Here is a 27398-nt window from a genome sequence, read left to right on the forward strand (position 1 = left end):
CGATAGTTTGTTCTTCACGATAAACAATACTATCGATAGCATCGATAGTATTGCACATATTCAATAGTATTGCCTCGTTTTGAGCTATCGATAGTATCGACAGTATCGATACTATCGATAGGCCTATCGATGGAGAAGGCTTTTTCGAATGAAAACTATCGATAGTTTTACTATCGATAGTTCGGCAACACTAGACGGGGGGTCGGATGCGGGCCCGGCGCGGGCCCTAGGAGTGCTTGGGGCGCGGGCCCCACAGCCGCAGCGAGTAGTCGTCGGAGGCCGAGGCGAGCGCGTCGTGGTGCGCCGGGTTCCACGCCACGGCGTTGACGCAGCGCGTGTGTCCCGAGATCACCGCGATCGGCTCCTCGCCGTTTATGTGCCAGATGTAAACCTGTAGACCACACGGACCACAATGTTAAATAGGTCCAATCTAAATAGTAATTTAAAGATATATTTCAAAATTAATAACAATAATAACTTGACTTAAAATACGAAATTAAATTCTTTGTTACTTTATACGAAAGCGCAAATGCTTGTTTTGATAATTATTATTACTGACGGGATTGCTACCGTGTACCTTAATTCTAAATTAATTAATTAATATCGGAAACTCAAAATTAAGGTACATGGTAGCAATCCCGTCAGTAATAATAATTCTGATAGTGATCATGAAAGTTTAAAACAATATATTGCTTGTTTTAATGATTAATTTATTGAAGCCACATTTTCATTAGGTGACATATTATGTTGCTGAGACATATAGTCCGACTTTCACGCGGTATGTACGTCTCTGCGACTTTTTAGGACAATGTCGCTCCACATTTGCCTTGTTCACACTACCCAGTGTGATAGTGTGTGGACTAGCGATATGATCGTGACAGGTAAATGTAGCCTACGTTGTCGGACATTGCCTCTCCGATATCTCCCGAGTCCTGCCACGTAGAATTCGTGTGGAGCTACATAGTCGCAAGACAAATATTGCCCAATGAAAATGAGACTTAGGCTGGTTTTAGAATCGCGCTGACCGCTCGCTGATCATCGGCGCTGACAAATCAAAATGTATGTAATTAAAGGGAACGTTCCTGAGTGACGCTGATCGCTCGGCGACGACGATTCATACATTTCGGCTGTCAGCGCTAACGGTCAGCGTGCGTCAGCGTGATTCTAAAACCAGCCTTAGTGGTGTGCGGTATTAGTAGTATTTTACCTTGTTGTCCTCGCTGCCGGAGGCCACGAAGTCGTGGTGCGCGCCGCCGAAGCAGGCGTGGATGGTGAAGTGGCCTTGACTCAAGCCGCGGAAGCGTCGCACCAGTGCGCGCGCACCTGAAACACACAAGCGTACTTACACTCCATTCATAACATAATACGTGCACAATAATAGGTACGAATCTCTATAGTAAGAAAACGTATTCACAAAGTAATAGGATAGGCCAATGACATATCATATAAATAGACACGTTATGCGCCTACATTATTGTATTTTAAAATGGCGCAAGTAGAGTGAACCTCACAGATATAGAGAACCTAAATTGTATTTTCGAATAAACTATCAAACTAATATTTAAACAAAAGCAAGACAAAACGTAGTAACTTATTATTTTCCCTCAAATCAACTTGAGTCTTATGCCTTTTTGTCTTTTATAATGAGTTTTCAAATCCGGATTATTTTAATGTGCAAAATTTATGAGGTTGTACCCTGAGATTAAAAGTGGAATATTCTCTAGCTAGCTACAGACAGACAGACATGACGAACCTATAAGGGTTCCGTTTTTGCCATTTGGCTACGGAACCCTAAAAAGACTTTAAAATTCGATTATTTATACAAATTGCAATCTTTTTGGGATCGGGAAGTAGCATTTCTGACTGTAGGCTTTGAAATATAATCCTCGATAGGAAAACATAGTCCGCCCATATTTTTCAGATTAACCACAGTTTTGATTCAGCAGACTGTAAATACAGGTACATCAAATTTGTTTGGGACTAGAAGCGTACTGTAAAAATGTCCAAGGAAAAATAATAATAATAATAAATAAATAATATTATTCGTTTCCGCTATAATTTTGTTCCTCGAGTGAGTCTTTTTCGTTTGATCATAAATCATTATAATCATACAGTAATAATAGCCATAGCATTGATTTTATCGATTTCGGATGAATACGTGTCAACACAGGAATATAATAATATTCTTTTCTAGAGAAAAACAATTCCGTGAGTTTAAAATGCAGACTTCTTAAGTGATAGATATTCGCCCCAACTTCCCCTGGCAGTGGTCTCTAGATTTTAGCTCACACGTCAAATTCAACCGTCAACCCTTGTCAAATTGAATAAAATTTTTAGTAAAAAATTAAATTTTAATTTTTTACTAAAAATCTGTATTTACGAATGAAATGACACATTTTTCTGGTTCATAATAGTGGCAGTGTAATTTGTACATCAACTAAAAACACACGAAGGCATATTAATTCATATTATCAATCAATCGGGAAGGCAATCGGGAAGTGCATTCGTGGCTGTTCGCGGCAACCGATCATGTCTGACTGAATGCAAGTAGTACAATTGGCTTACTTTCGCATTGCCATTCTTGAGCGGGTATAACGTATCTATACTATAAAAACATCTTAGGGATAGGCATCATAGGTAAAATCACTTTTACAAGCCTACTTGAAAAAAATAAATTACTTTTATCAATGAGACCACAAATTGACCGACATTTTGATCTTTTGACACTATCTTGTATTACCAAACATGTCCCTCAGTTGCCTCTCAAAATGTTCGCAGTATATGGTGCCCTAGCGCTATGGCGCCCTATAAGCGCATATTAGGAATTTCCGCTGCATATTTTTGTATTTCAATGTCGTCTCATTTTTAGTGTCGGAGTTACTCCCGATATTTATAAACGTAAAATTATTGTTACTTCGGCTATTGTGTACTCACGTATGTCCCAGAGGTGCACGCCCTGGTTGGCCACGTTGAGCAGCAGCAGCGTGTCGGCCGCGTTCAGCGTCATCGCCATCACCGCGTGCTCCTCCTGGATCCTGCACACACACACAATCATTACATTTTAATGCTAAAAGGATTATATTTCAGTGAACTCATACACATCATCTGAATGTTAACAGCATTGTTGTGTTTGAGGTAAGATAGCCAGTTCCTCCGTGGTTGAGGATTCCGGGTGAAGCTCGCTTCCACCTTCGGCCTGATCATCACTTGCCAGGTGAGATGCAGGCCAGTGAATAAAAAAAAATGAAATATTTTGTAAAATGTAGGATCACAAGGTTGTTGTCATAAAGACGTAATAATTAATTTCAGAATTTTGAAGGACTCGTCTAGTAGTCACTTTGATTGAGCCATGTTAGATGGTTACGGTAGTTCATAGTCTGCAAGAATCTAGGTTTCTAGGCCAAAATATACAGATAAATCGTAACGTGATGCCGTCTTATAAATAGTATGTCAATTGTCTGGTGACGCCAACTACCCTATTGTATGCCCCGATCATTCTTTACTTTGTCTAGAAACCCAGGGCTGTCTGCTCAGTCGTCACAAGTCACACACATCAGTGTTTCTTCAACGAAGAGTGTACACCAGTCCCATTCGTTCGCCGTCCCAGCTGTTTATGTACTATCGGCATTTCGGCAACACTGTTAACTACCCATTGCCGGCCATATCGTCTCGTTCTATCGCAAAGAATCACCATTCGATGAGAGCGAGAGCAAAAACCGAAATGGATAGGGTGATTGCTATAGTAGTTAGCCTATACATAGTTATTGGCATATTGGATTGTGGACAAAAATATTTACTACATTGGACTGCGTATTGCTCAGAAAAAATATTTGTCTCATTTCCTCTCTTAATAACTACCATTAGGCTTGTTTCTTTTCATTTTAGGCAAGTTGGCCAATAACTATGTATTGGCTAATTACTATAGCGATCACCCTAGTAAAAAAATTCATAAAATTCATTTATTTTTGCAGGCTTTAAAAAGCACTTTTACACGTCCCAATATTAACCCTACCACTGCTTCGGGACAATAAATGGGCCAGTGCTGAGAAGAAGCAGCGCAAGAAACTCAGTCACTATTGTCAGCCTCCTTTTCAAGGGTTTACAGTCTTTAAAATATAGAAAGAGAAAGAAAGAAAGAAACATTTATTGCCATGGACATCACAAAAGACAAAAGAGGTAAAATAAAAAAAAAGCAAATAAGACAGAGGTGACATAAAACATACAATGAATGAGCAAGTAAACTAAGCAGTGCCACCCTGTCGCACAGCGATGCCCATCGCAATGGGACCCCAGTCAGCATATGCCGTAGCCCCCAGTGAGGGAAGCCACGACGCTGGTTTTCAGTGTGCCCCATGCCGAGTGAGAGTCACGGACACTAACCTATACTGCATAAAATATACATACATAAATAATAATAATAGTGCGCGTATTAATATACAAAGGACAATGACCAAATATGTATGGAGTGTGGTCCAAATGTCCACCACTAACGAGACCTATGTAGTAAAATAGTCGACTAAATACTGATTCATTATAACCAAACCGCAATCAAAAATAAGCTGTCAGTAAAAAGTTATGACTGAATGAAAAGTCATGTTTTTTACCTTTTCATCCGAAAAATGTTCTTGATATCACCATCTATCGATTGATTGATATATCCATCGCACATTTTGGACTAATCTATGCATATTATGTCATATCGCTTAGTGTGCCGTGTTAGGTTCTCGCTAAAAAAAAATAAGCTCAGAAGAAAGACAACAATATTGGAATACTTGGAATAATGCGAAAGGGGTAAACATAGTCTTATATTTAACTGGCACGGGGTTATAGATGAAGTATATTATACATATATACTAGCTGTGCCTACGACTTTGTACGCGTGAAAATAGTTTGAATAATATTTCCCATTTTTACAACATTTGTCTTTACTGCTCCGCCCCTATTGGTTGTAGAGTGATGTTATATAACCTAAAACCATCCTTGATAAATGGGCTATCCATAACAAAAATAATTTTTAAATCGGACCCGTAGTTCCTGAGATTAGCGCGTAAACTATTACAATTTTCCATACAGTCATAACTTTTTACTGACAGTCTATTTTTTTTTTCGTCCCATACTGAAAGTTAATCTCTATTTAATGGACTATAAGCCAATATAAGTCTCATTAGTGGTAGACATTTGGACCACTTTTGGTCATTGTCCTTATAGTCATAAGTAGAGATGTGCCGCTGAGAAAGTTCTCGTTCCCGGCAATATTCCCAGTGAGAATATTCTCGAGAACCGAGAACGCTCCTGGGAATATTCTCAGTGTTCTCGATAGAATACATTTAGTTTTAGTTTTAATTTTGTTGTTTATGTGATATTATTTGTAATGTTTCGAAACTGGGCGTTAAGACTAGTCGTTATAAACAAGGCATGACACGTGTGAGTGAGATATTGCTGTCTTTCTCACTCTTTTCGTGGCGAACGCGTAGCGCGGCTTTAGGACTCGCCTACGGTATTTGAACATCAGTGTGCCTCTGAGTTTTAAGGCCCTTGCCACCCTAGCGGATTGCAAGCGGATTCAAAGCGGATTTAAAGCGGAGCGGCAACGCGACGGAGACGCCGCGTGAAAATATCGTGAAGCTTCCCGAAGGCTGCCCAGCCGAGCTGGATTCGATGATTGACCTTTTTTCGAAGTTGAACCTACCTAACTGGACTGTTTGTCCCAGGTATACAACAACTTCGAGTGTAGAGTCTCCAGCTTTTAGAGGAGTGAGTGCAACACGGTCTTTAGACATGATTTTTAAATCTTGTCCATGTTCATTTTGAGACCCACTCGTTGAGAGACTCTATTGAGGCCATCGAACATTGTGCCTAGATCGTCCACGATCTCGGCCATGACTACGATATCGTCTGTTGTCTGAGTGATGTGCTCGCCGTTGATATTTATGCTGAATCCGCTCTAGCCCAGAAGCTTAAAAACATCTTCCAGGGCGATGGTGATGACGTATCCCTGTCTCACCCCTCGCTGCAACTGGATAGGTTTCGGGTCCTGGTCTTGAAACCGATTGTCACTGTGGACAAATACGCCACAGTGACAGTCCAAGCCTTTCAACACTTTAATGTATCGATAGTCAATTTGGCACAGTTGGAGAGACTGCAGCACTGCCCATGTCTCAATCGAATCGAAGGCTTTCTCGTAGTTCACAAACGCAAAGCGGCTGATTATACTCCTTGATTTTCCATATAATCTGCCGTAGCGTATATTATTATGGTCTATCTATGGTACTAAAGCCTTTTCGGAAACCGGCTTGTTCGGGGGGCTGAAAGTCGTCGAGCCTGCTAACGTGACAATCCGTAATGACTATAGAAAACAGCTTGTAGACATGGCTCAGAAGCGAAATGGGTGTATAATTCTTCAACAAGGTCTTGTCGCCTTTTTTGAAGATGAGTATCATTATACTTCTTTGCCATGCCGTAGGCGTTATTCCCTCGAGGATGACGGAATCGAGCAGCTTCTGAAAAGCCTTTAGTGCCGGCATTCCGCCTGCTTTCAGAAGCTCAGCCGTGATTACGGTGCCTTGCTGTTTTTCAGCTGTTTGAGAACCATTCTAATCTCGTACAGACTAATGTCCGGGATATATTCGGTAAGTGTCGGATCAATCTAGCTAGCACGTATTTTCTATAAAAATGTGTCAAATGATCCGTCAGACAAGCTATCCACAACTTATCCAGAAGTGGCGAAACAGGCCCTTACTAAGCGATTGTGAAATATGCCCTTAATTTCAAATAAGAATAGTTTAAAAAACTAAAAACACGCCAAAAATCATCAGGACCCTGGACATCATCTAGCATTAAAGTGCTCAAAAAGACAAATCCAACGAACCCAATTCGATGAGTTTCCACGTTTCGTTTAGGAGTTCCTATAGCCACCTCCTGACTCCATCATTAGGACCCTGGACATTATCTAGCACTTAAAGATCTCGAAAAGACAAATCCAATGACCCCAAACTCGATGTGATTCCGCCGTTTCGTTTAGGAATTCCTTTGGCCACCTTCCAGTCCCATCATCAGACCAGCTGGTACCACAATATTGTATTGTCATCTAATCTACATTATAATTGCCAAGTTTCATGATGATACAAGACTTAGAAGTACGTGTAATTCAGATTCTACGATTCCATTACATAGTTAGTTACATACGCGACGACCTAATAAAAGCGTGTTAAAAACGAAAAAATGGACAGTTACATTATTTAATTACGTGTAAAAAGAAACCATCAAAAACAATACTTGTCAAAAAAACCAAGTCTCGCAACTCAGTTGTTCTACGGTAAAAAGTTGTGAGATCCATGTAATACCAAGTCCAGGCCAGGAAATCTTTAACGTTTTACATAAATTATTGACTTGGCCATCGCACTAAATAATTTAATTTACACGTGTTTTCATGCGATGGCCAAGTCAATATATTTATGTAAAACGTTAAAGATTTCCTGGCCTGGACTTGGTATTACATGGATCTCACAACTTTTTACCGTAGAACAACTGAGTTGCGAGACTTGGTTTTTTTGACAAGTATTGTTTTTGATGGGATCTCATTTCTTTTTGTATTTTGTAGACAGCAGTTATGTATCTAGAAAACTGGACCGAAATTGAAAAATTTTACTCGACTTGGCGGTTGCACTACCGTGCCCCCAAATCTCATTCCTTTTTGTATTTTGTAGACAGCAGTTATGTATCTAGAAAACTGGACTGAAATTGAAAAATTTTACTCGACTTGGCGGTTGCACTACCGTACCCCCAAATATTTTAGTTTTTCCTTGATTCATACACCAAACACTACTTATATTCCAAATTTGAAGCTTCTAGGTCTGCTAGAAGTGCCTTAGAGTTTTGATGATCGGTGAGTCAGTGAGTCAGTGAGTGACAAAATTAAGTAACTTTGACCCGTTATAATTCTTAAACTACTGGTTCAAATTGAATGAAATTTTAAATATACCGTGTCTTTACAATGCCTGCATAGCTAATGAAAATTCAGCCTTCTAGTTTTATCCACAACGAAGTTACAGGCAGTCGAAAATGGCCTGAATTGCTTCGAGAAAAGGATGGTACGGCCGTGCCGCTTTTTTGCTCGACTTGGTGGGGGCACTGCCGTGCCCCCAGATTTCTGTCATCTTACATATCATTAAAACGACATTTCACGACGAAAAAAATAAAATATAATAAAGGTGTAGTTGCCGAGAATATTGCCGGGAAAGTTCCCGAGAATATTCTCGGGAACACTGGGAATATAGCCTTTCACTGCAAATAGAGTGTATTGTTTAATATACACTTATCTGTCGACTTAATTTAATACTAATTTACTTAAGAAAGTTTGTTTATTTCCATTTGATAAACATGATTCTCAACCTTTCTCACTTAGGAGAACGCTCCCGAGAGCGCTCCCGAGAATATTCTCAGTTGGGAGAGCGTTCTCGGGAACGGCACATCAATAGTCATAAGTAGTTAACAGTGTGTGTGTGTGTACGTACACGTTCCGGTCGGTGAGGTCGGTGAAGTCGTAGGCGCGCACGCGGTGGTGCGTGTCGGCGGCCAGCACCGTGCGCCCGTCGCCGCGGCACACCAGCGCGTTCACAGTGTGTGTGTGTGTACGTACACGTTCCGGTCGGTGAGGTCGGTGAAGTCGTAGGCGCGCACGCGGTGGTGCGTGTCGGCGGCCAGCACCGTGCGCCCGTCGCCGCGGCACACCAGCGCGTTCACAGTGTGTGTGTGTGTACGTACACGTTCCGGTCGGTGAGGTCGGTGAAGTCGTAGGCGCGCACGCGGTGGTGCGTGTCGGCGGCCAGCACCGTGCGCCCGTCGCCGCGGCACACCAGCGCGTTCACAGTGTGTGTGTGTGTACGTACACGTTCCGGTCGGTGAGGTCGGTGAAGTCGTAGGCGCGCACGCGGTGGTGCGTGTCGGCGGCCAGCACCGTGCGCCCGTCGCCGCGGCACACCAGCGCGTTCACAGTGTGTGTGTGTGTACGTACACGTTCCGGTCGGTGAGGTCGGTGAAGTCGTAGGCGCGCACGCGGTGGTGCGTGTCGGCGGCCAGCACCGTGCGCCCGTCGCCGCGGCACACCAGCGCGTTCACAGTGTGTGTGTGTGTACGTACACGTTCCGGTCGGTGAGGTCGGTGAAGTCGTAGGCGCGCACGCGGTGGTGCGTGTCGGCGGCCAGCACCGTGCGCCCGTCGCCGCGGCACACCAGCGCGTTCACAGTGTGTGTGTGTGTACGTACACGTTCCGGTCGGTGAGGTCGGTGAAGTCGTAGGCGCGCACGCGGTGGTGCGTGTCGGCGGCCAGCACCGTGCGCCCGTCGCCGCGGCACACCAGCGCGTTCACAGTGTGTGTGTGTGTACGTACACGTTCCGGTCGGTGAGGTCGGTGAAGTCGTAGGCGCGCACGCGGTGGTGCGTGTCGGCGGCCAGCACCGTGCGCCCGTCGCCGCGGCACACCAGCGCGTTCACAGTGTGTGTGTGTGTACGTACACGTTCCGGTCGGTGAGGTCGGTGAAGTCGTAGGCGCGCACGCGGTGGTGCGTGTCGGCGGCCAGCACCGTGCGCCCGTCGCCGCGGCACACCAGCGCGTTCACAGTGTGTGTGTGTGTACGTACACGTTCCGGTCGGTGAGGTCGGTGAAGTCGTAGGCGCGCACGCGGTGGTGCGCGTCGGCGGCCAGCACCGTGCGCCCGTCGCCGCGGCACACCAGCGCGTTCACAGTGTGTGTGTGTGTACGTACACGTTCCGGTCGGTGAGGTCGGTGAAGTCGTAGGCGCGCACGCGGTGGTGCGTGTCGGCGGCCAGCACCGTGCGCCCGTCGCCGCGGCACACCAGCGCGTTCACAGTGTGTGTGTGTGTACGTACACGTTCCGGTCGGTGAGGTCGGTGAAGTCGTAGGCGCGCACGCGGTGGTGCGTGTCGGCGGCCAGCACCGTGCGCCCGTCGCCGCGGCACACCAGCGCGTTCACAGTGTGTGTGTGTGTACGTACACGTTCCGGTCGGTGAGGTCGGTGAAGTCGTAGGCGCGCACGCGGTGGTGCGTGTCGGCGGCCAGCACCGTGCGCCCGTCGCCGCGGCACACCAGCGCGTTCACAGTGTGTGTGTGTGTACGTACACGTTCCGGTCGGTGAGGTCGGTGAAGTCGTAGGCGCGCACGCGGTGGTGCGTGTCGGCGGCCAGCACCGTGCGCCCGTCGCCGCGGCACACCAGCGCGTTCACAGTGTGTGTGTGTGTACGTACACGTTCCGGTCGGTGAGGTCGGTGAAGTCGTAGGCGCGCACGCGGTGGTGCGTGTCGGCGGCCAGCACCGTGCGCCCGTCGCCGCGGCACACCAGCGCGTTCACAGTGTGTGTGTGTGTACGTACACGTTCCGGTCGGTGAGGTCGGTGAAGTCGTAGGCGCGCACGCGGTGGTGCGTGTCGGCGGCCAGCACCGTGCGCCCGTCGCCGCGGCACACCAGCGCGTTCACAGTGTGTGTGTGTGTACGTACACGTTCCGGTCGGTGAGGTCGGTGAAGTCGTAGGCGCGCACGCGGTGGTGCGTGTCGGCGGCCAGCACTGTGCGCCCGTCGCCGCGGCACACCAGCGCGTTCACGCGCACGCCGTCCCAGCTGTTGATCAGCGCGCCCTGTGCACACGATATGGTGTAATCGATATCGCAAATGAGACCCAAAACAATCAATTATTAATTACTAGCTTTCCGCCCGCGGCTTCGCCCGCGTGGAATTTTGTCTGTCACAGAAAAACAATATCGCGCGCGTATTTGCTCACCGTTTAGACCTACCCTGGACTACGACAAACATTTTAAAACCAAAATCAGCTCAATCGGCCCAGCCGTTCTCGAGTTTTAATCAGACTAACGTACATCAATTCATTTTTATTTATATAGAAGATAGATACATAGATTATCTCATGCGGACTTCTTGAAAGAGCTATGAGACTGTGCCGGTATGCACAATACTTAATCTCTTCATATTTTATCTTGATCACGTTCACAGTGTCAGCACATTTATCACGTATAGTGCTGATGCTGTGACGTCATTTACGTTTAATCTATATTGTATAAATAGTCACGCAGTTCGCATTATTTCATCATATTAAAATATCAGAGACTAACTACAACCCGTGTCTCATTCAATCGGTCCCCTACCATGGCACAAGACTATATCTCGGAGACTGGCAGGCAGGTGTAAAGACAACGTGTAAGGCATGATATTCGTGATTGCCTTTGCACTCTCGATCATTATAACAAAGTTGAGTATCTTACGAGCCCTTTGACTTGGGCGTATATCGTCGTCAGGGAGTCCTCTCGCGAGTGAGCCACCTGCGAGTGACATGGCTCAGCCAGCAGTACTCACGTCGAGGCTGCAGTGGTAGAACTGTCCGCGCGCGCCGCCGCACACGAACTTGTCGCTGCCCGCGTGCCACGCCACCGCCGTCAGGGAGTCCTCTCGCGAGTGAGCCACCTGCGAGTGACATGGCTCAGCCAGCAGTACTCACGTCGAGGCTGCAGTGGTAGAACTGTCCGCGCGCGCCGCCGCACACGAACTTGTCGCTGCCCGCGTGCCACGCCACCGCCGTCAGGGAGTCCTCTCGCGAGTGAGCCACCTGCGAGTGACATGGCTCAGCCAGCAGTACTCACGTCGAGGCTGCAGTGGTAGAACTGTCCGCGCGCGCCGCCGCACACGAACTTGTCGCTGCCCGCGTGCCACGCCACCGCCGTCAGGGAGTCCTCTCGCGAGTGAGCCACCTGCGAGTGACATGGCTCAGCCAGCAGTACTCACGTCGAGGCTGCAGTGGTAGAACTGTCCGCGCGCGCCGCCGCACACGAACTTGTCGCTGCCCGCGTGCCACGCCACCGCCGTCAGGGAGTCCTCTCGCGAGTGAGCCACCTGCGAGTGACATGGCTCAGCCAGCAGTACTCACGTCGAGGCTGCAGTGGTAGAACTGTCCGCGCGCGCCGCCGCACACGAACTTGTCGCTGCCCGCGTGCCACGCCACCGCCGTCAGGGAGTCCTCTCGCGAGTGAGCCACCTGCGAGTGACATGGCTCAGCCAGCAGTACTCACGTCGAGGCTGCAGTGGTAGAACTGTCCGCGCGCGCCGCCGCACACGAACTTGTCGCTGCCCGCGTGCCACGCCACCGCCGTCAGGGAGTCCTCTCGCGAGTGAGCCACCTGCGAGTGACATGGCTCAGCCAGCAGTACTCACGTCGAGGCTGCAGTGGTAGAACTGTCCGCGCGCGCCGCCGCACACGAACTTGTCGCTGCCCGCGTGCCACGCCACCGCCGTCAGGGAGTCCTCTCGCGAGTGAGCCACCTGCGAGTGACATGGCTCAGCCAGCAGTACTCACGTCGAGGCTGCAGTGGTAGAACTGTCCGCGCGCGCCGCCGCACACGAACTTGTCGCTGCCCGCGTGCCACGCCACCGCCGTCAGGGAGTCCTCTCGCGAGTGAGCCACCTGCGAGTGACATGGCTCAGCCAGCAGTACTCACGTCGAGGCTGCAGTGGTAGAACTGTCCGCGCGCGCCGCCGCACACGAACTTGTCGCTGCCCGCGTGCCACGCCACCGCCGTCAGGGAGTCCTCTCGCGAGTGAGCCACCTGCGAGTGACATGGCTCAGCCAGCAGTACTCACGTCGAGGCTGCAGTGGTAGAACTGTCCGCGCGCGCCGCCGCACACGAACTTGTCGCTGCCCGCGTGCCACGCCACCGCCGTCAGGGAGTCCTCTCGCGAGTGAGCCACCTGCGAGTGACATGGCTCAGCCAGCAGTACTCACGTCGAGGCTGCAGTGGTAGAACTGTCCGCGCGCGCCGCCGCACACGAACTTGTCGCTGCCCGCGTGCCACGCCACCGCCGTCAGGGAGTCCTCTCGCGAGTGAGCCACCTGCGAGTGACATGGCTCAGCCAGCAGTACTCACGTCGAGGCTGCAGTGGTAGAACTGTCCGCGCGCGCCGCCGCACACGAACTTGTCGCTGCCCGCGTGCCACGCCACCGCCGTCAGGGAGTCCTCTCGCGAGTGAGCCACCTGCGAGTGACATGGCTCAGCCAGCAGTACTCACGTCGAGGCTGCAGTGGTAGAACTGTCCGCGCGCGCCGCCGCACACGAACTTGTCGCTGCCCGCGTGCCACGCCACCGCCGTCAGGGAGTCCTCTCGCGAGTGAGCCACCTGCGAGTGACATGGCTCAGCCAGCAGTACTCACGTCGAGGCTGCAGTGGTAGAACTGTCCGCGCGCGCCGCCGCACACGAACTTGTCGCTGCCCGCGTGCCACGCCACCGCCGTCAGGGAGTCCTCTTGCGAGTGAGACATCTTCAGGTGAAGCTGCTCCGTCTGCGAATGATATGAGAAGAACCTTGTTACGAGACATTCGCCAATCGCCATTACTACAGTCTACACTTACAGCATACAACCAGTTAAGGAGTATTTTATGTGGGGAAAAAACGATTTATCTCGTCTACAATCTTGGGAACCACAGCTGAATTATATGCAGGAAAAAGTGTGATCTGTAAATTAATACAATGTTTCAAAAGACATAACATATTTTTTCGTTGTGCAAATCCTTGAAGGCCTTTGCCTGGCCATAAACAAAATAAGAAAAAAAGCTAAGAAAGGCCTTTGCTCAGCATTGGACATCATTTGGGTGAAACGAACGATATTGGTGGTACCTGCATGTTCCATATCCAGAGGTCGGGGCAGTCCTCGGGCCCGGCGGCCAGCAGGAAGCGCCCGTCGGGGCTCCAGCTCACGAACGAAACGCCGTACGAGTGCCCCTCCAGCGACTTCCTGTAATACACACCCCGGTTAATATGTCAGAAAGAGTATAGTCTGGTCTGCGAGCGCGTAGAATTTTGTCCAATGACCACAAGCTACCCATCCTTATCGCTCGCGCGTAATCATATTGCTGTTGCGCTCGCACACTCACTGCGGGCGCCCGTCGCACAGTCGCGACAGCAATATAATTACGCGCGAGCGATAAGGATGGGTAGCTTGGGGTCATTGGACAAAATTCTACGTGCTCACAGACCGGGCTTTAGTAAGACCTACGCCTATTCGTTAGCTTCTACATAAGATGCAAATGTTTTCGACCACTTGACTCAGTCCTAGAGGTTGTGGAATCCATAACCAGTTGCGGCAAAAGTTTCTGGTCGGTTTAATTAGTGGTAGTGTAGGGCTAAGTCCGCCTGGCTAGCTACCACCATCTAACCAAGTCTGTCGCCATAACAACATTGTTAACAGCTTGTTTTGTTCCCAATACATTTTGTGTAGTAAACAAATTCTTGTGGTTGAAGATTCCGGATGAAGCTCGCTCCCACCTTCAGTCTGATCATCACTTTCTATCAAGTGAGATGCAGGTCAAGAGCTTCCTCGTTATAAATAAGGTTTACACAAATAGAACAAGGGTAGAACACTTGCCTAAACGTGAGACGTCTGGCGACGGGATCGAAGTCCCATATCATGACGGTGTTGTCCTTGGAGCCCGACGCCAGCTTGCTGCCGTCCGGCGACCACTTGCAGTACCACACCTCGTCGCAGTGCTCGTTTAGCACCTGCAAGCAAATACGTACACTGTGAGATAAAGAGAACATCAATAGGCAAGGGGTACCAACCGGGTAACATGGAAAGCATTGGAGGAGGCCTATGTTCAGCAGTGGACGTCCTATGGCTGAGATGATGATGATGATGTATAGGCAAGGGAAATCGAGTAGTTAGATTGTGTATTCTTCAGTTCCGGAGACTTGACGTAGTGTGCTGTTCTTCAACTATCAAGCTTATGAAACTTCAAGAGTGAATTGAACTAAACCTACTGAAAAATCTTGATTCTGGTTTAGTACCAAGCTAGAAGGGTTAATTTCCATCTAATGACGGGAGCTTGCATCAACACTTCAACATCAGGTGATCCGTCTGCTCGTTTGCCTCCTCTGTCACATAAAAAAAAAGACTTACTTTTTAACACCGTTTTTGGATCAATCTGTCCGATCTGCCAGCGAGATTCTGGAATGAACGACAGCAGACGTCCTGTATACTGCAACTGTGTGCATCGGCATTCAGACGCGGCTCCGCGTGGAAGCGGCAGCGCGCCGCCTGGTGCCGAGTGGACTGACGGTGGTCACCTGCAGCGAGTGTATGGGGAAGCGGTCGGGCTCGCAGTGGTGGTCGGCGAGCAGCGTGAAGGGCACGTGGTCGGGGCGCGGGTCGGCGCGCGGCTCGGCGTGGAAGCGGCAGCGCGCCGCCTGGTGCCGAGTGGACTGACGGTGGTCACCTGCAGCGAGTGTATGGGGAAGCGGTCGGGCTCGCAGTGGTGGTCGGCGAGCAGCGTGAAGGGCACGTGGTCGGGGCGCGGGTCGGCGCGCGGCTCGGCGTGGAAGCGGCAGCGCGCCGCCTGGTGCCGAGTGGACTGACGGTGGTCACCTGCAGCGAGTGTATGGGGAAGCGGTCGGGCTCGCAGTGGTGGTCGGCGAGCAGCGTGAAGGGCACGTGGTCGGGGCGCGGGTCGGCGCGCGGCTCGGCGTGGAAGCGGCAGCGCGCCGCCTGGTGCCGAGTGGACTGACGGTGGTCACCTGCAGCGAGTGTATGGGGAAGCGGTCGGGCTCGCAGTGGTGGTCGGCGAGCAGCGTGAAGGGCACGTGGTCGGGGCGCGGGTCGGCGCGCGGCTCGGCGTGGAAGCGGCAGCGCGCCGCCTGGTGCCGAGTGGACTGACGGTGGTCACCTGCAGCGAGTGTATGGGGAAGCGGTCGGGCTCGCAGTGGTGGTCGGCGAGCAGCGTGAAGGGCACGTGGTCGGGGCGCGGGTCGGCGCGCGGCTCGGCGTGGAAGCGGCAGCGCGCCGCCTGGTGCCGAGTGGACTGACGGTGGTCACCTGCAGCGAGTGTATGGGGAAGCGGTCGGGCTCGCAGTGGTGGTCGGCGAGCAGCGTGAAGGGCACGTGGTCGGGGCGCGGGTCGGCGCGCGGCTCGGCGTGGAAGCGGCAGCGCGCCGCCTGGTGCCGAGTGGACTGACGGTGGTCACCTGCAGCGAGTGTATGGGGAAGCGGTCGGGCTCGCAGTGGTGGTCGGCGAGCAGCGTGAAGGGCACGTGGTCGGGGCGCGGGTCGGCGCGCGGCTCGGCGTGGAAGCGGCAGCGCGCCGCCTGGTGCCGAGTGGACTGACGGTGGTCACCTGCAGCGAGTGTATGGGGAAGCGGTCGGGCTCGCAGTGGTGGTCGGCGAGCAGCGTGAAGGGCACGTGGTCGGGGCGCGGGTCGGCGCGCGGCTCGGCGTGGAAGCGGCAGCGCGCCGCCTGGTGCGCCGCGGCCTGCGCCAGCAGCGCCCGCAGCCGCGCCGGCGGCATCATCAGCGCCGGCGGCAGCGCCTGCTGCACGCACGCCAACACCTGCACGTTCGTGTATATGGAATTTTACAGTCACGATCCAGAAAGACGGAATAAAGGTTGCTTCTTTAGAAGATTCACCAGGACAGAGTATGAAGATTCACCGGTCATTTATTTGTTATCTTGCGCCATCAACATAATATACAGGATGTTAGGTAAATGGGTATATGAGCCGACACTAGCCCATGTTAACATGGGCATATAAATGGTATGGTGAAGTCAGAAAGAAGAACGGTCATCTGTGACCCAGGCCCGACAGAAACGAGACATACCTCAGTTTTTTTGTCATGTCTTAATTAGTTAAATTATATATTTTTTATATTCGAAATCTATGTATAACACCAAAATATTACCCTTTGTTTTTGTTCAGGCGTTATACAAAAACTAATACAAAATGCCTATTTATCACCAAAATTGGTAAATGTATGTACCTAAATGTCTATTACAGCTGCTATGGAATGTATCTAAGTGACCTGGAGATACAGCCGGATTATACAGGGTGGAAACGAGAAGTTACAAAAACCAAAAATTCAATGTTACCAGCTTCCAAAATCTGTAACCTATTATTGGTACCATTTGAAAGAGAGTGTGAAGCACTTTCAGAATCAGTAACTAGTTTTTCGATATCTTGTATAGTTTAGAAATAATCGAGTGAGATCACTTATCGTTCCATATGTATAACCATCCTGTATAATCCGGCTGTATCTCCAGGTCACCTAGATACATTCCATAGCAGCTGTAATAGACATTTAGGTACATACATTTACCAATTTTGGTGATAAATAGTAGAGATGAAACGGATAGTGGTTTGGCCGGATACCGGATATCCGGCGAGCTGCTAGGCCGGATAGCCGGATATCCGGCGGCCGGATAGTTGGCCCATTGTCTCGTTGTATGTCATGACGAGTTTAGCGCCGCCAGGTGCTTCGAACGCGATCAGTGGATCTAGTAGACAAGTCACACTTTTCGAAAATCGACTCCGTATCCGACCGAATAGAATGTCAGATTTTGCCACATGTCTAGGGGGCAGATCAATTCGAGCGATTTCGGTTGCCATCGTGAGTGTGTGGTTGAATAGGAAAATTTAAATTAGTTTACTTGCTGCGTAATCTGACTGAACTGCATCATGTCATCAGACCATTAGTTAATAAAAGATCGCCTATTTTAATTGGCTAAATTTCGGACATTAACAGATATTTATTTATTTATTTAGTACTAGCTTTCCGCCCGCGGCTTCGCCCGCGTGGAATTTTGTCTGTCACAGAAAAACTTTATCGCGCGTGTCCCTGTTTCAAAAACCGGCATAATAATAATTCCTATCTCCTTTCCCGGGACTCAAACTATCTCTATGCCAAATTTCATCAAAGTCGTTTCAGTGGTTTAGGTGTGAAAGCAAGACAGACAGACAGAATTACTTTCGCATTTATAATATTAAGTATAGAAGTATAGATTCGTCATTAGAGTGAATAGCCCTGAAAAAGAAAAGTTTTTTGAAAGGCCTTAATATGGCTTTTTTTTGTATCTTTTTGGACTTTAATTATACGCCGTTATAATTATAAGCCTTTTTATTGATATTTACCTCAAAGATTAATGCATTTTATTTTATTATAAGAAATTGTCGTAGTTTTTTAATATCCGGTATCCGGCCGGATAGTGAGTTACTATCCGGTATCCGGCCGGATAGTAAATGTAGGCCGGATATCCGGCCTACCGGATAGTTACCTGATATCCGATCACTTATCGTTCCATATGTATAACCATCCTGTATAATCCGGCTGTATATCCAGGTCACCTAGATACATTCCATAGCAGCTGTAATAGACATTTAGGTACATACATTTACCAATTTTGGTGATAAATAGGCATTTTGTATTAGTTTTTGTATAACGCCTGAACAAAAACAAAGGGTAATATTTTGGTTTTATACATAGATTTCGAATATAAAAAATATATAATTTAACTAATTAAGACATGACAAAAAAACTGAGGTATGTCTCGTTTCTGTCGGGTCTGGGTTTTTTTTGTATGGGGCGTGACCGTTCTTCTTTGATATCATCATTTTAATTTTTTTTTATTTTCATACAAAATAAATTTTATAAAATCCGATTTGTATGAAAATTTAAATAATTAAAATGGAGGTATCAATTTTCTGACTTCACCATACCATTTTTATGCCCATGTTAACATGGGCTAGTGTCGGCTCATATACCCATTTACCTAACACCCTGTATAGGCGAAGAAGATCGGCAAGACCTGGAGTGAGATCAAGCGAGAAGCTCAAGACGGAACGAGATGGAGGACTGTTGTGAACGCCCTCTGCCCCATCTAGGGGACATAGGACCATAAGTCAAGCCATCAACATAGGCATTGATGGTATGACGAAAAGAACATCTAATTGACAACAGTTTCAAAATCAAAATTAAAATTTTCTTTATTCGTTTAGACTAATTAAATTAGTACTTGCAAATCGTCAAATGCTCTTATGGAGCCTATACATGTCTCATTCTTTTTTTGCCCTACCAGCGCTTCGAGACAAACATTTGGCAAGTGAAAAGTTTAAAAAGACAATCAGCAACTGGACAAAAACAAGAGGTTTGCGAATAGCAGATAAGTATTTTCAACCGACTTCAAAAAAAAGGAGGAGGTTCTCAATTCGACCCGTGTTTTTTTTTTTTTTCTATGTTTGTTACGCGATAACTCCGCCAATTATGAACCGATTTGAACAAATCTTTTTTCGGCGTATAGGTAATACCTCAAGGGTGGTCCCATTTAAATTTAATAATAGAAAAAACAACCCCCAAGGGTGGAAAATTGGGGATCGCTTTTTTATACGCAATATCTCCGCCGATTATAAATCAATTTGAACGATTATTTTTTGTTGAATAGGTATTATCAAAAGGGTGGTTTCATGCGAATTTGAAGAAAATATTTCACCCCCAAGGGTGGAAAATTGGGGATGAACTTTTTTATACGCAATTTTTAGTTTTTTTTGTGTTCACGCATTTGAAGTCGGTTTTTTTTTTTTTTTAAAGTTAATTATCGAAGACTGACCCCAGCGCGGGCGGCGCCGCCGGCCCAGGCGGCCCGGGCACGCAGCTCGCCGGGGTCGGCGCACATCATGAGCGCGGACAGGCGATGCACGCGCGCCGTGTCGAACTGCAGCGGCGTGAGCTCGTTCCGCAGCACGTGCAGCGCGTCCAACGCGCGCCCCGCCTCCAGATGCTCCAGGTATTTTTGCTCCAGCACCACGAACTTCATCTCCTGCGGGGGATACACAGTCAGACGACAGAACTCATAAAAAACTCATTTGTTTTTGCAGATAGGCTTTTAAAAAGCGCTTTTACACGTCCCAATATTAACCCTACCACTGCTTCGGAACAATAAATAGACATGTTGACACCACCAATCAATTGATGTACTTTTTAAAACTGTCAAAACAAAACTCTCCCATAGATTTTGTATGGCACTACAAGCAAGTGACGTCACTATTTTGTTAACTCAAATAAACTACTTTTTTCAATTACAATGCGACCAAAAATCGTAATTTACAGGTAATTTAAAAATAATTAAGTTTTTTCGTCCAGAATGAAGTGTCTTTTTAGAAAAGTTGTGATTTCGAATTATTGAGGAATGGTGTCAAATTGTCAATGGGCCAGTGCTGAGAAGAAGCAGCGCAAGAAACTCAGTCACTATTGATGATGATGATGAACGATGACGCACGCACGATATATCTGTAGAGCTAAGGCCATAATTAATGCCTCTCCTGTGAGGGGACAAACACAATCAGATGATAGAAAAAAACTTGGCTCACGATCAATCATTCGAGCTTAGACCATAATAATATTAGGTCTAATATCAAGACTCATCATCACAGTGGAAGCATTTTTTGTTGTTACAGCACCGTTTACTATTAAGTTACAAAAAACTTCATCAAACTAACTAAGCAAGTAAGTTCATGAAAAATGCATTTAACATAACGGATCTATGGTTTACTTACATAAATGTCGCTAAGATATTTAAATGGGTCATTCTTGACGTGACACAGCCTTGTATTATCTAATTAGTAATCGATATTGCTATTCGGCCACCTTGAGAAGAGTGGCGGAGGCTACATGGGACAATGTTGCTGGCGATCAGCAAGAATTGACAACGGTCCTTGCACGCGCTTCTCCTTTGGTAAAAATAAAAAAAATCTTTCATAGCAGGTTAAGAAAGATAGTTAAGATGTTGCAATACCCTAGCAGGGTCCATGTTTTGGGTCTATGTCTAATATGTAAGATCTTTTATATACCAACATTGGAGCAATAAAGAATTTGAAGGACTTCTTGGCGGGAATCTGAAGCGTCATGTTAGCGGTTTTGTTTTCTCAAATTCGTGTTTGGGCGACTATTAATGTGTAATAATGGTGGATTATTAACCATTGAGTGTTCGTGAACGTGCATGAGTGTGGGCAAGTGAAGCAAAACAGTGCATCGTGATTCTTCTGGTTCTCTCAAGTTGTCCATAGGAGGTCTCAGTAAAGCACCACAACTTTACTGAGACTCAAAGGGTGGGAAGGGGTATCATCTATCATCCTTCATTATATCATTACTTGATCTCATTTTGTAACTTGTATCACATAAATACTTGAAAATGGCACAAATCAAGTCGACCTCGACGTGTATTGCCAACATCATCAAAAAAGAAGAAGAAGAATTAGAATTTGGACTCACGGCCAGGTTGTGGGGGTCGACGTGCGGCGAGTCGCGCAGCAGGTCGTGCAGCGCGCGCAGGTCGTGGTCGGCCTTGACCCAGTCGCCGGCCAGCACGTGCTGCCGGAACGTGGCCGCCGCCGGGTGCTCCAGGTGCAGCCCCGACTCCTCCATCAGGAGAGCCGCGCTGCGTCTGCGAATCGTATCCACTATTGTACGAACAACTACATCATTTTCGGACTGTATACTTTTTCAAGGCTGGAAGTTCTGGAGTGGAGGCCGCGTACTGGAAAACGCACGTGACGACATCATAAAGGTAGCAGGAAGGCGCTGGATGCAAGGCGCTACCAACCCGTGGAAAGCATTGGGGGAGGCCTATGTTCAGCAATGGACGTCTTATGGCTGAAATGACGATGATGATAGTACTTTTTAAAGTTATAAGAAGAACAAGTAACTTGCTAAATAATAGATTTCCTTACATATTTTGTTAAATCGTGAAAATCCATGCATAATATTACCTCTAGCTAGCCACTGCTATGATTTCTCGTTGTTGATGACTTAGTCATAATAGGTAAGATAAATATGTTCCGCGAATTTTATTTGCAAAAAATTCGCTATGTCATACGACGATGATTAACGAGTTTTCAGTTTTAAGCGTCACCCTGTCCCCGTGCCAATAACCGAACGCGTGGCATGCTCCAGCCCCACAGGCGATAATAAATAATTTACACTGCATATTGCGTGCATTCGGACTGGACAACTGACACATAGGTAATTACTAGCGGGTTCTAAGTAAACATCGATTGAGTGGCGACTCGGCGGCGTAAAGTAAGTTTGTTTGCTCTGCCGCGCGGCGTAAAGGCCCAGTGAACCGATTGATTGCAGCGCACACGCAACCTCCGCCGTGCGTGATTGGCTCTAACTTGAACTTTATATTACTACATCTAAAACTAAATCTTTAACTGTACCTTCTAGATAGCAAAGACAGTTTAAATAGCGACATAGTTGGTCAGAGGACAACACAACGAGGCATAGAGTTAGTACCGTTGTGATAAATCTCGTGTTTATTTAATTCATTATTACGAAGGAATACACAAGGGCGTAGATTCCGGAAGTTGTATAAAGTGTGTATATGTTACGGTTAATGTGATAAATTGAAAATTATGAATAATAACCGGTTATTATGAATAATTACCGACAGTCGCGGTAAAAGTGATAAATTAATCACATTTAACAGTGATTATTTAGTAATTCAACCTTAGTACCAACAAATTTCATAAAAGAGAACAACATCTTTTGTACGTGCTCGTGTACAGCCAAACTTTTGAACGTTTAGATATCATATATTAATATAATTTGGCATAATGAGTTTGGAATGTTTCTTGCATAATATTACTTTTCCATGATGCCTATAACATAATGTTTTGATTTAAAGTGAAAAATAGGTTAAGGTGCGGCGGGGGTGGCCCTTGGGCCACCCCTAAGCCGCCTATTTAGTTTTATACACACATAAATGACCTCATATTAATCACATTTACCAAATCATGCGGTGATTATTCATAATAACCGGCGATTATTCATAATTTTCACATTTATCACTTTGACCGTAACATATACGTTTATCTTAAAGTGTGTAAGAGTGGAGGATCCTGCTAAAAAAAAATCCCCCCTGAGTCACACTGCCACTTAAGATGTGATTACAGTAAGAAGAGGAGGGTCTGTAGAAATCGGGGTATCATCTGAGATTAATAAAGCGGTATTATAATATTTAAATAATATCGTGGTTTTTCAATTTTAAATTAAAACAATTTGACACGTTTTTAAAGTTAAACGATCCGTTACGCTATTACGCATAATATTAAAACAAGCTAGGTCCAAACAAGAAATCATTAACTTTAGACTCTTATCAAATGTTAGTAATTAGAACCACGGTATCATTTCCTTTAACAAAAAAAAATATTTAGTAGGTACACCCGTTTCGTTATATTATTGTTTGGGTAGGTATTAGTCCATGACTAGGCGTATTTCATTTTTAATTTAATTTGGGTACTTTTTGGGGCAAAACATTATCACGTTAATATCGAGTGGTTAGTGAGCGACTCCCGGCCCAGAGATCCTAGGTTCGAAAGATAAGAGCTCACTTTGTGATAATATCCGATAAAGTGTAATGTTTTTGGGATTCCTAGCTTAGTAGGACGATAGAAGTGTTATAATATTTACATTGATTTGTTTTTAGAGACTATCGTAGCCGTTCGTCATCACAACGTCGATTTATCGCAGTTTAGATCAGAATTCTCAAAGGTTTCGCCTAACTACTAAGTACTTTACATTTTAAGTAAATTGAGGTCACTGAGAACATCGTACGTGTTGATGACGGTTGAAAAAGTGCATTATTCGCTCGTAACGTAACCGTAACACGGCGACACACGACACGTGTGCTACCTCCTAGTTCCTCACGACCATGCCAAACCCTAATTACACTGCTAATGTCGAGATTGTGCATCGTTTTCAGTTTTGTTTTTATTGAATTTAATTTTTATTGCAGTAATGATGCAATAATATCAAGCACAATGATTGAGAGACTTTGTTTAATAGCTGTTTGGCTGTAATCTGTATTCACTCATGCATTGTAAATGCACTTATATAAAACAACCATTTTAGTTTGCAAGCATTGCAAGAAAAAATATTCAAATTAAAATTATGAAAATTAATCAATGCTATAAATAAATCTTAATTTAATTTTAATATGTTATTTTCCCTACACAAACAATGTAACAGTTTAAAACATTTAAAACTATGATTAAAGATTTATTGAATTTAAGTTAAGCCTGATGATAATGGTTAAAATAAATTAACTTTGAATCATGGACCTATAAAAAAAGGCGGACGGAACTCGCGCTACAACAAAACTGTGACGCAAAATTTTGGCGTTTGTCTATTGTGTGAGTGAATTTAGGGATGCCATGTTAGCCAAAACATTTTACCCATTTATTTTAAGAAAAACATAGATCGGCAGATGTTACTTGGAAATGTAGACAGAATTATTCCGTGCCATTTTAAAAGGATGAAAGGTGAATGCGTTGAGGTAGGCGCGAAATTTTCAATGTTCAAATTTTCTTACATTGTTTGCAAGTCAGTGTGTCAGGGTATGTACATACATAATGTTGATCAAAAATGATTCACGCAGTTACAAATTACGAATCTTGTGTACATTATAATTATAATCTTATGCATCATCAATATATTATTATTATCTCTGATAGATTTTTTTTAACATACAACCTGACACTGACTTGCAATCAATGTAAGAAAATTTGAATTTCGCAGTTCCACATTTTTGGGAAGGATCAAATTTGCCTATGAAAATATATCCCATTAAAACACAATTATTTATGATAAATTATTTTATTTCCATAGTATGCGTAATACATAACTAAAAAGTCCTAAAATCATTATTAATTTCCCATATTTCGGGTAATTTTCCCACGTAAATAACTGAGAACACTGGTCTTTGACGTATAATTTTTTCGAGTGAATGACGTTTGATTTCAATTAATTTCAATATTTTAATGTCGGGAAATAAGTGATTGGATTATTATTTTGCCTGTGAAATGTGATTCCTTAATTTTTGTTTGTTCGAACAGAACGGTTTTTATACAATTTCATCACACAAGACATGTCGTATTCGTGTTGTTTTTTCGCTGCTTTAATGTGTCAACTGTGTGAAGTTTGCACTCGAAGTGGTGTATCAGGGTGTGAATGTGTGCGTGCCGGCCTGTACGTACAGGCAAGCTGGTGTATCCTAATGTCACAGTATTTTGTTGATGAGAATCCGTCCGACTTTTTTTATAGGTCCATGCTTTGAATCATGTAGGTACTTAAGCAGGGGCATAAAAGTTTAAAGCATTCCCACTAAATCTTAAAACTAGGTATCTTTCTACAGATTACAGGGCTATAATATCTCTGATAAGATGTTCTATCATTGTTCATTTATCAATGTTTTTGTCATTTAAATAGGTCATACACATAACTAAATAAAAAGAAAAATAAAAGCAGTGTAACTATCAAATGATTTGTATAATTCAGAAATAATTAACAATAATTGTCACTAAATACTTTCTTCCCATTTAAGAATGTGCTTCTAAGATGCCTCATGGTGTAGTAAATTCATATTTGATAGGAAGATAATGCATTTTATGCATTCAATGACATGCATTCAAGAGTGCAATGGCACTAAAATTTTAAAAAATAGGTGCCTACTGAGTATTTGTTTACTAAAAAGAAAGAAGAGACTTTGATTAATAATTAAAATTAAATCCTGATATTTATTATAATTTGTTGAATGAAACATATTATTGATAACTAATTTGCACTGTATAGTTATAATGTATAGTTGTTATCTGTTTTGTTATGCAATTACTACATAAGTTGATAAAATTATCAAAATCTTATGAAGATGTCAACTAAATAACTACTGCAGAAATTACACACCAAGTGTGATGATGATGACAAACAAACTACATAATATTAATAAAAATAAAGCATTTGCTTCCAATGATCCATGAATAATTGTTATTAATGTAATAATGACATACTTTACCATTTAGGTTTTTATACGATATTAATAAAACAACAAAAATTAATAAAACAATTAAAATAAAACAGTAAAAGATGAGATGAGCAATATGAAAATAGATTTCTGTAGCTTGGAGTGATTGCACCTTTGTGTGTAGACAGAATAGGGTTCAAAAGTCAATGACCTTATAGGTCACCATTGCATGAAAACCAGACATCTTTGTAAGCAAAGCCTGAAGACACCCCAATCATTTAAGATGATTGCTAACTAGCAAGATACATTTTGTACAGAATATTAAACATAAACAAAATGCTTTAGCAAGACCTACTTGAGACACATAATGTTAAGTAGCCAGCCTTGCACTACACAGGAAATCAATATTTCAAGTGTTACGATGCCAATGACAAACCAATTAGTTGATTATGACTAGCAGTTTCATTAAAAAACAATCTTGTGTGAGAGATTAGCATGTCATGACAAAGGAAAAAACAACATCATTGCCACTTGTTGCTATGCTAATGTGAATTAGACAAACACCAAGGCAAACATGCTCAAAGGAAAATAACCAGCATGTAAGGAAAATAAACAAACAAAAATCAGATGGTCAGATCAGATTTTCATATGGTTTTCAAGACAATGGCAACAATGACAGTTGTCTTTCTCCATTGTTTAAATTGGCTTTGCACAAAATTAGATCATGGCTATCGCGGCATGGAAGGTCAGGTCATAGAACTCCAGCATTCAGGTCAATAACACCAGCGGTGAGAGACCGGGGCAAGGTTAGACGAGTACTCACTCGAGTCCAACAGAGATGAGGTGCTGGCCGATGAGGCGCACGATCTCCTGGTCCGTCTGGCTCATGCGCAGGCCCGGCGGCTGCACGTCGCCGTTGCTGGCGGCCGCGTCGCCGTTGAGGTGGTGCGGCGCGCCGTTGGCCACGGGCTGGTGCGGCTGATGCATGGCTGCGGGCTGGGCGGGCGGCGACAGCCTGCGGGTCCGCTTGCGCGGCGGCCGGTGGCCTGCGCCCTCGTCCCCCGACCCCGAGTCAGTGGAGGCCAGGCTGGCCCGCTCCGCTGCGCGTCCTCGCCGCGCTCCCCGGAGCGCCGAGATCACGAGCGCGCCCGCCGCATCGGACTCGACGCTGCGGCCTCGTGACGTCACGGCCGCCCGCTACGCACTGCCCGCACTCAATAGACCATCTCTCTTTGTTCGTCGCTGCAGAATGATGCTTCTCCGTTGTTCTCTCGCGACGCCTTCTCGTTCTCGATCCGATGCTGTCGACTCGACGATGGGACTCTGGCAGTCGCGCAAGGCTTCGATCGCAGGTCAAGTTTGCAGTGCTCACCAGCGTACACAGAAATCAGCTGAAAATGAAACGACAGCTGTCTTTCTTCGCTAATGCAACATCGCCCTTCTTTCCGTTTCGTATGACGTTCGGTCCCGTTCGGTTGCGCATCGGGTAAAATCGTGTTGTTGATGAATGACCTCAAAAATAAAATCAACGCATTCTTTTGATTGCAATGAAACAATGTAACTTTTTAAAAGTTAGTAAAACATTAATTTTAAAACAATTTTTACGTTTGTCTTTTAAACAAAAATACAAACACCGTTAAATTGGTAAAAATGGGTAAAAAGTTTTACCTAGAACACAACTGCTCTGTGATTTAAGTATTTTGGAAAAATAACTAATTTAATTCATGTGTATGACACTTTTTTTGTAATATACAAATTATAATTTTTGT

At 45.6% G+C, this 27398-nt stretch overlaps 1 protein-coding gene across 1 annotated transcript; it reads right to left on the minus strand.

The window, feature by feature from the left end:
• Nucleotides 1-226: 226 nt before the first annotated feature.
• On the minus strand, nucleotides 227-27170 carry LOC135072364 (WD repeat-containing protein 26). The gene is made up of 11 exons (XM_063966261.1): nucleotides 26453-27170; nucleotides 21102-21273; nucleotides 19441-19650; nucleotides 16180-16392; nucleotides 14439-14572; nucleotides 13691-13808; nucleotides 13227-13355; nucleotides 10514-10650; nucleotides 2935-3035; nucleotides 1208-1323; nucleotides 227-391 (listed from the first exon to the last, which is right to left on the minus strand). Exons 1-11 carry the CDS (start codon nucleotides 26614-26616, stop codon nucleotides 227-229), a joined length of 1659 nt encoding a protein of 552 aa, XP_063822331.1. The 5' UTR covers nucleotides 26617-27170.
• Between the last annotated feature and the right edge of the window lie 228 nt (nucleotides 27171-27398).

Source organism: Ostrinia nubilalis, chromosome 6, assembly GCF_963855985.1.
Source record: "Ostrinia nubilalis chromosome 6, ilOstNubi1.1, whole genome shotgun sequence".
Taxonomy (NCBI): Eukaryota; Metazoa; Arthropoda; class Insecta; order Lepidoptera; family Crambidae; genus Ostrinia; species Ostrinia nubilalis.

Bases quoted from the DNA above. Each gene is read 5' to 3' on its own strand.
- LOC135072364 (XM_063966261.1), bottom strand. From the start codon at position 26,616: ATGCATCAGCCGCACCAGCCCGTGGCCAACGGCGCGCCGCACCACCTC. The intron at 14,573-16,179 runs GTGACCACCGTC...ATTTGCTTGCAG, and splicing joins TCCCCATACACTCGCTGCAG to GTGCTAAACGAGCACTGCGA. The intron at 3,036-10,513 runs GTACGTACACAC...GTGTGTGTGCAG, and splicing joins GACCTCACCGACCGGAACGT to GATCCAGGAGGAGCACGCGG.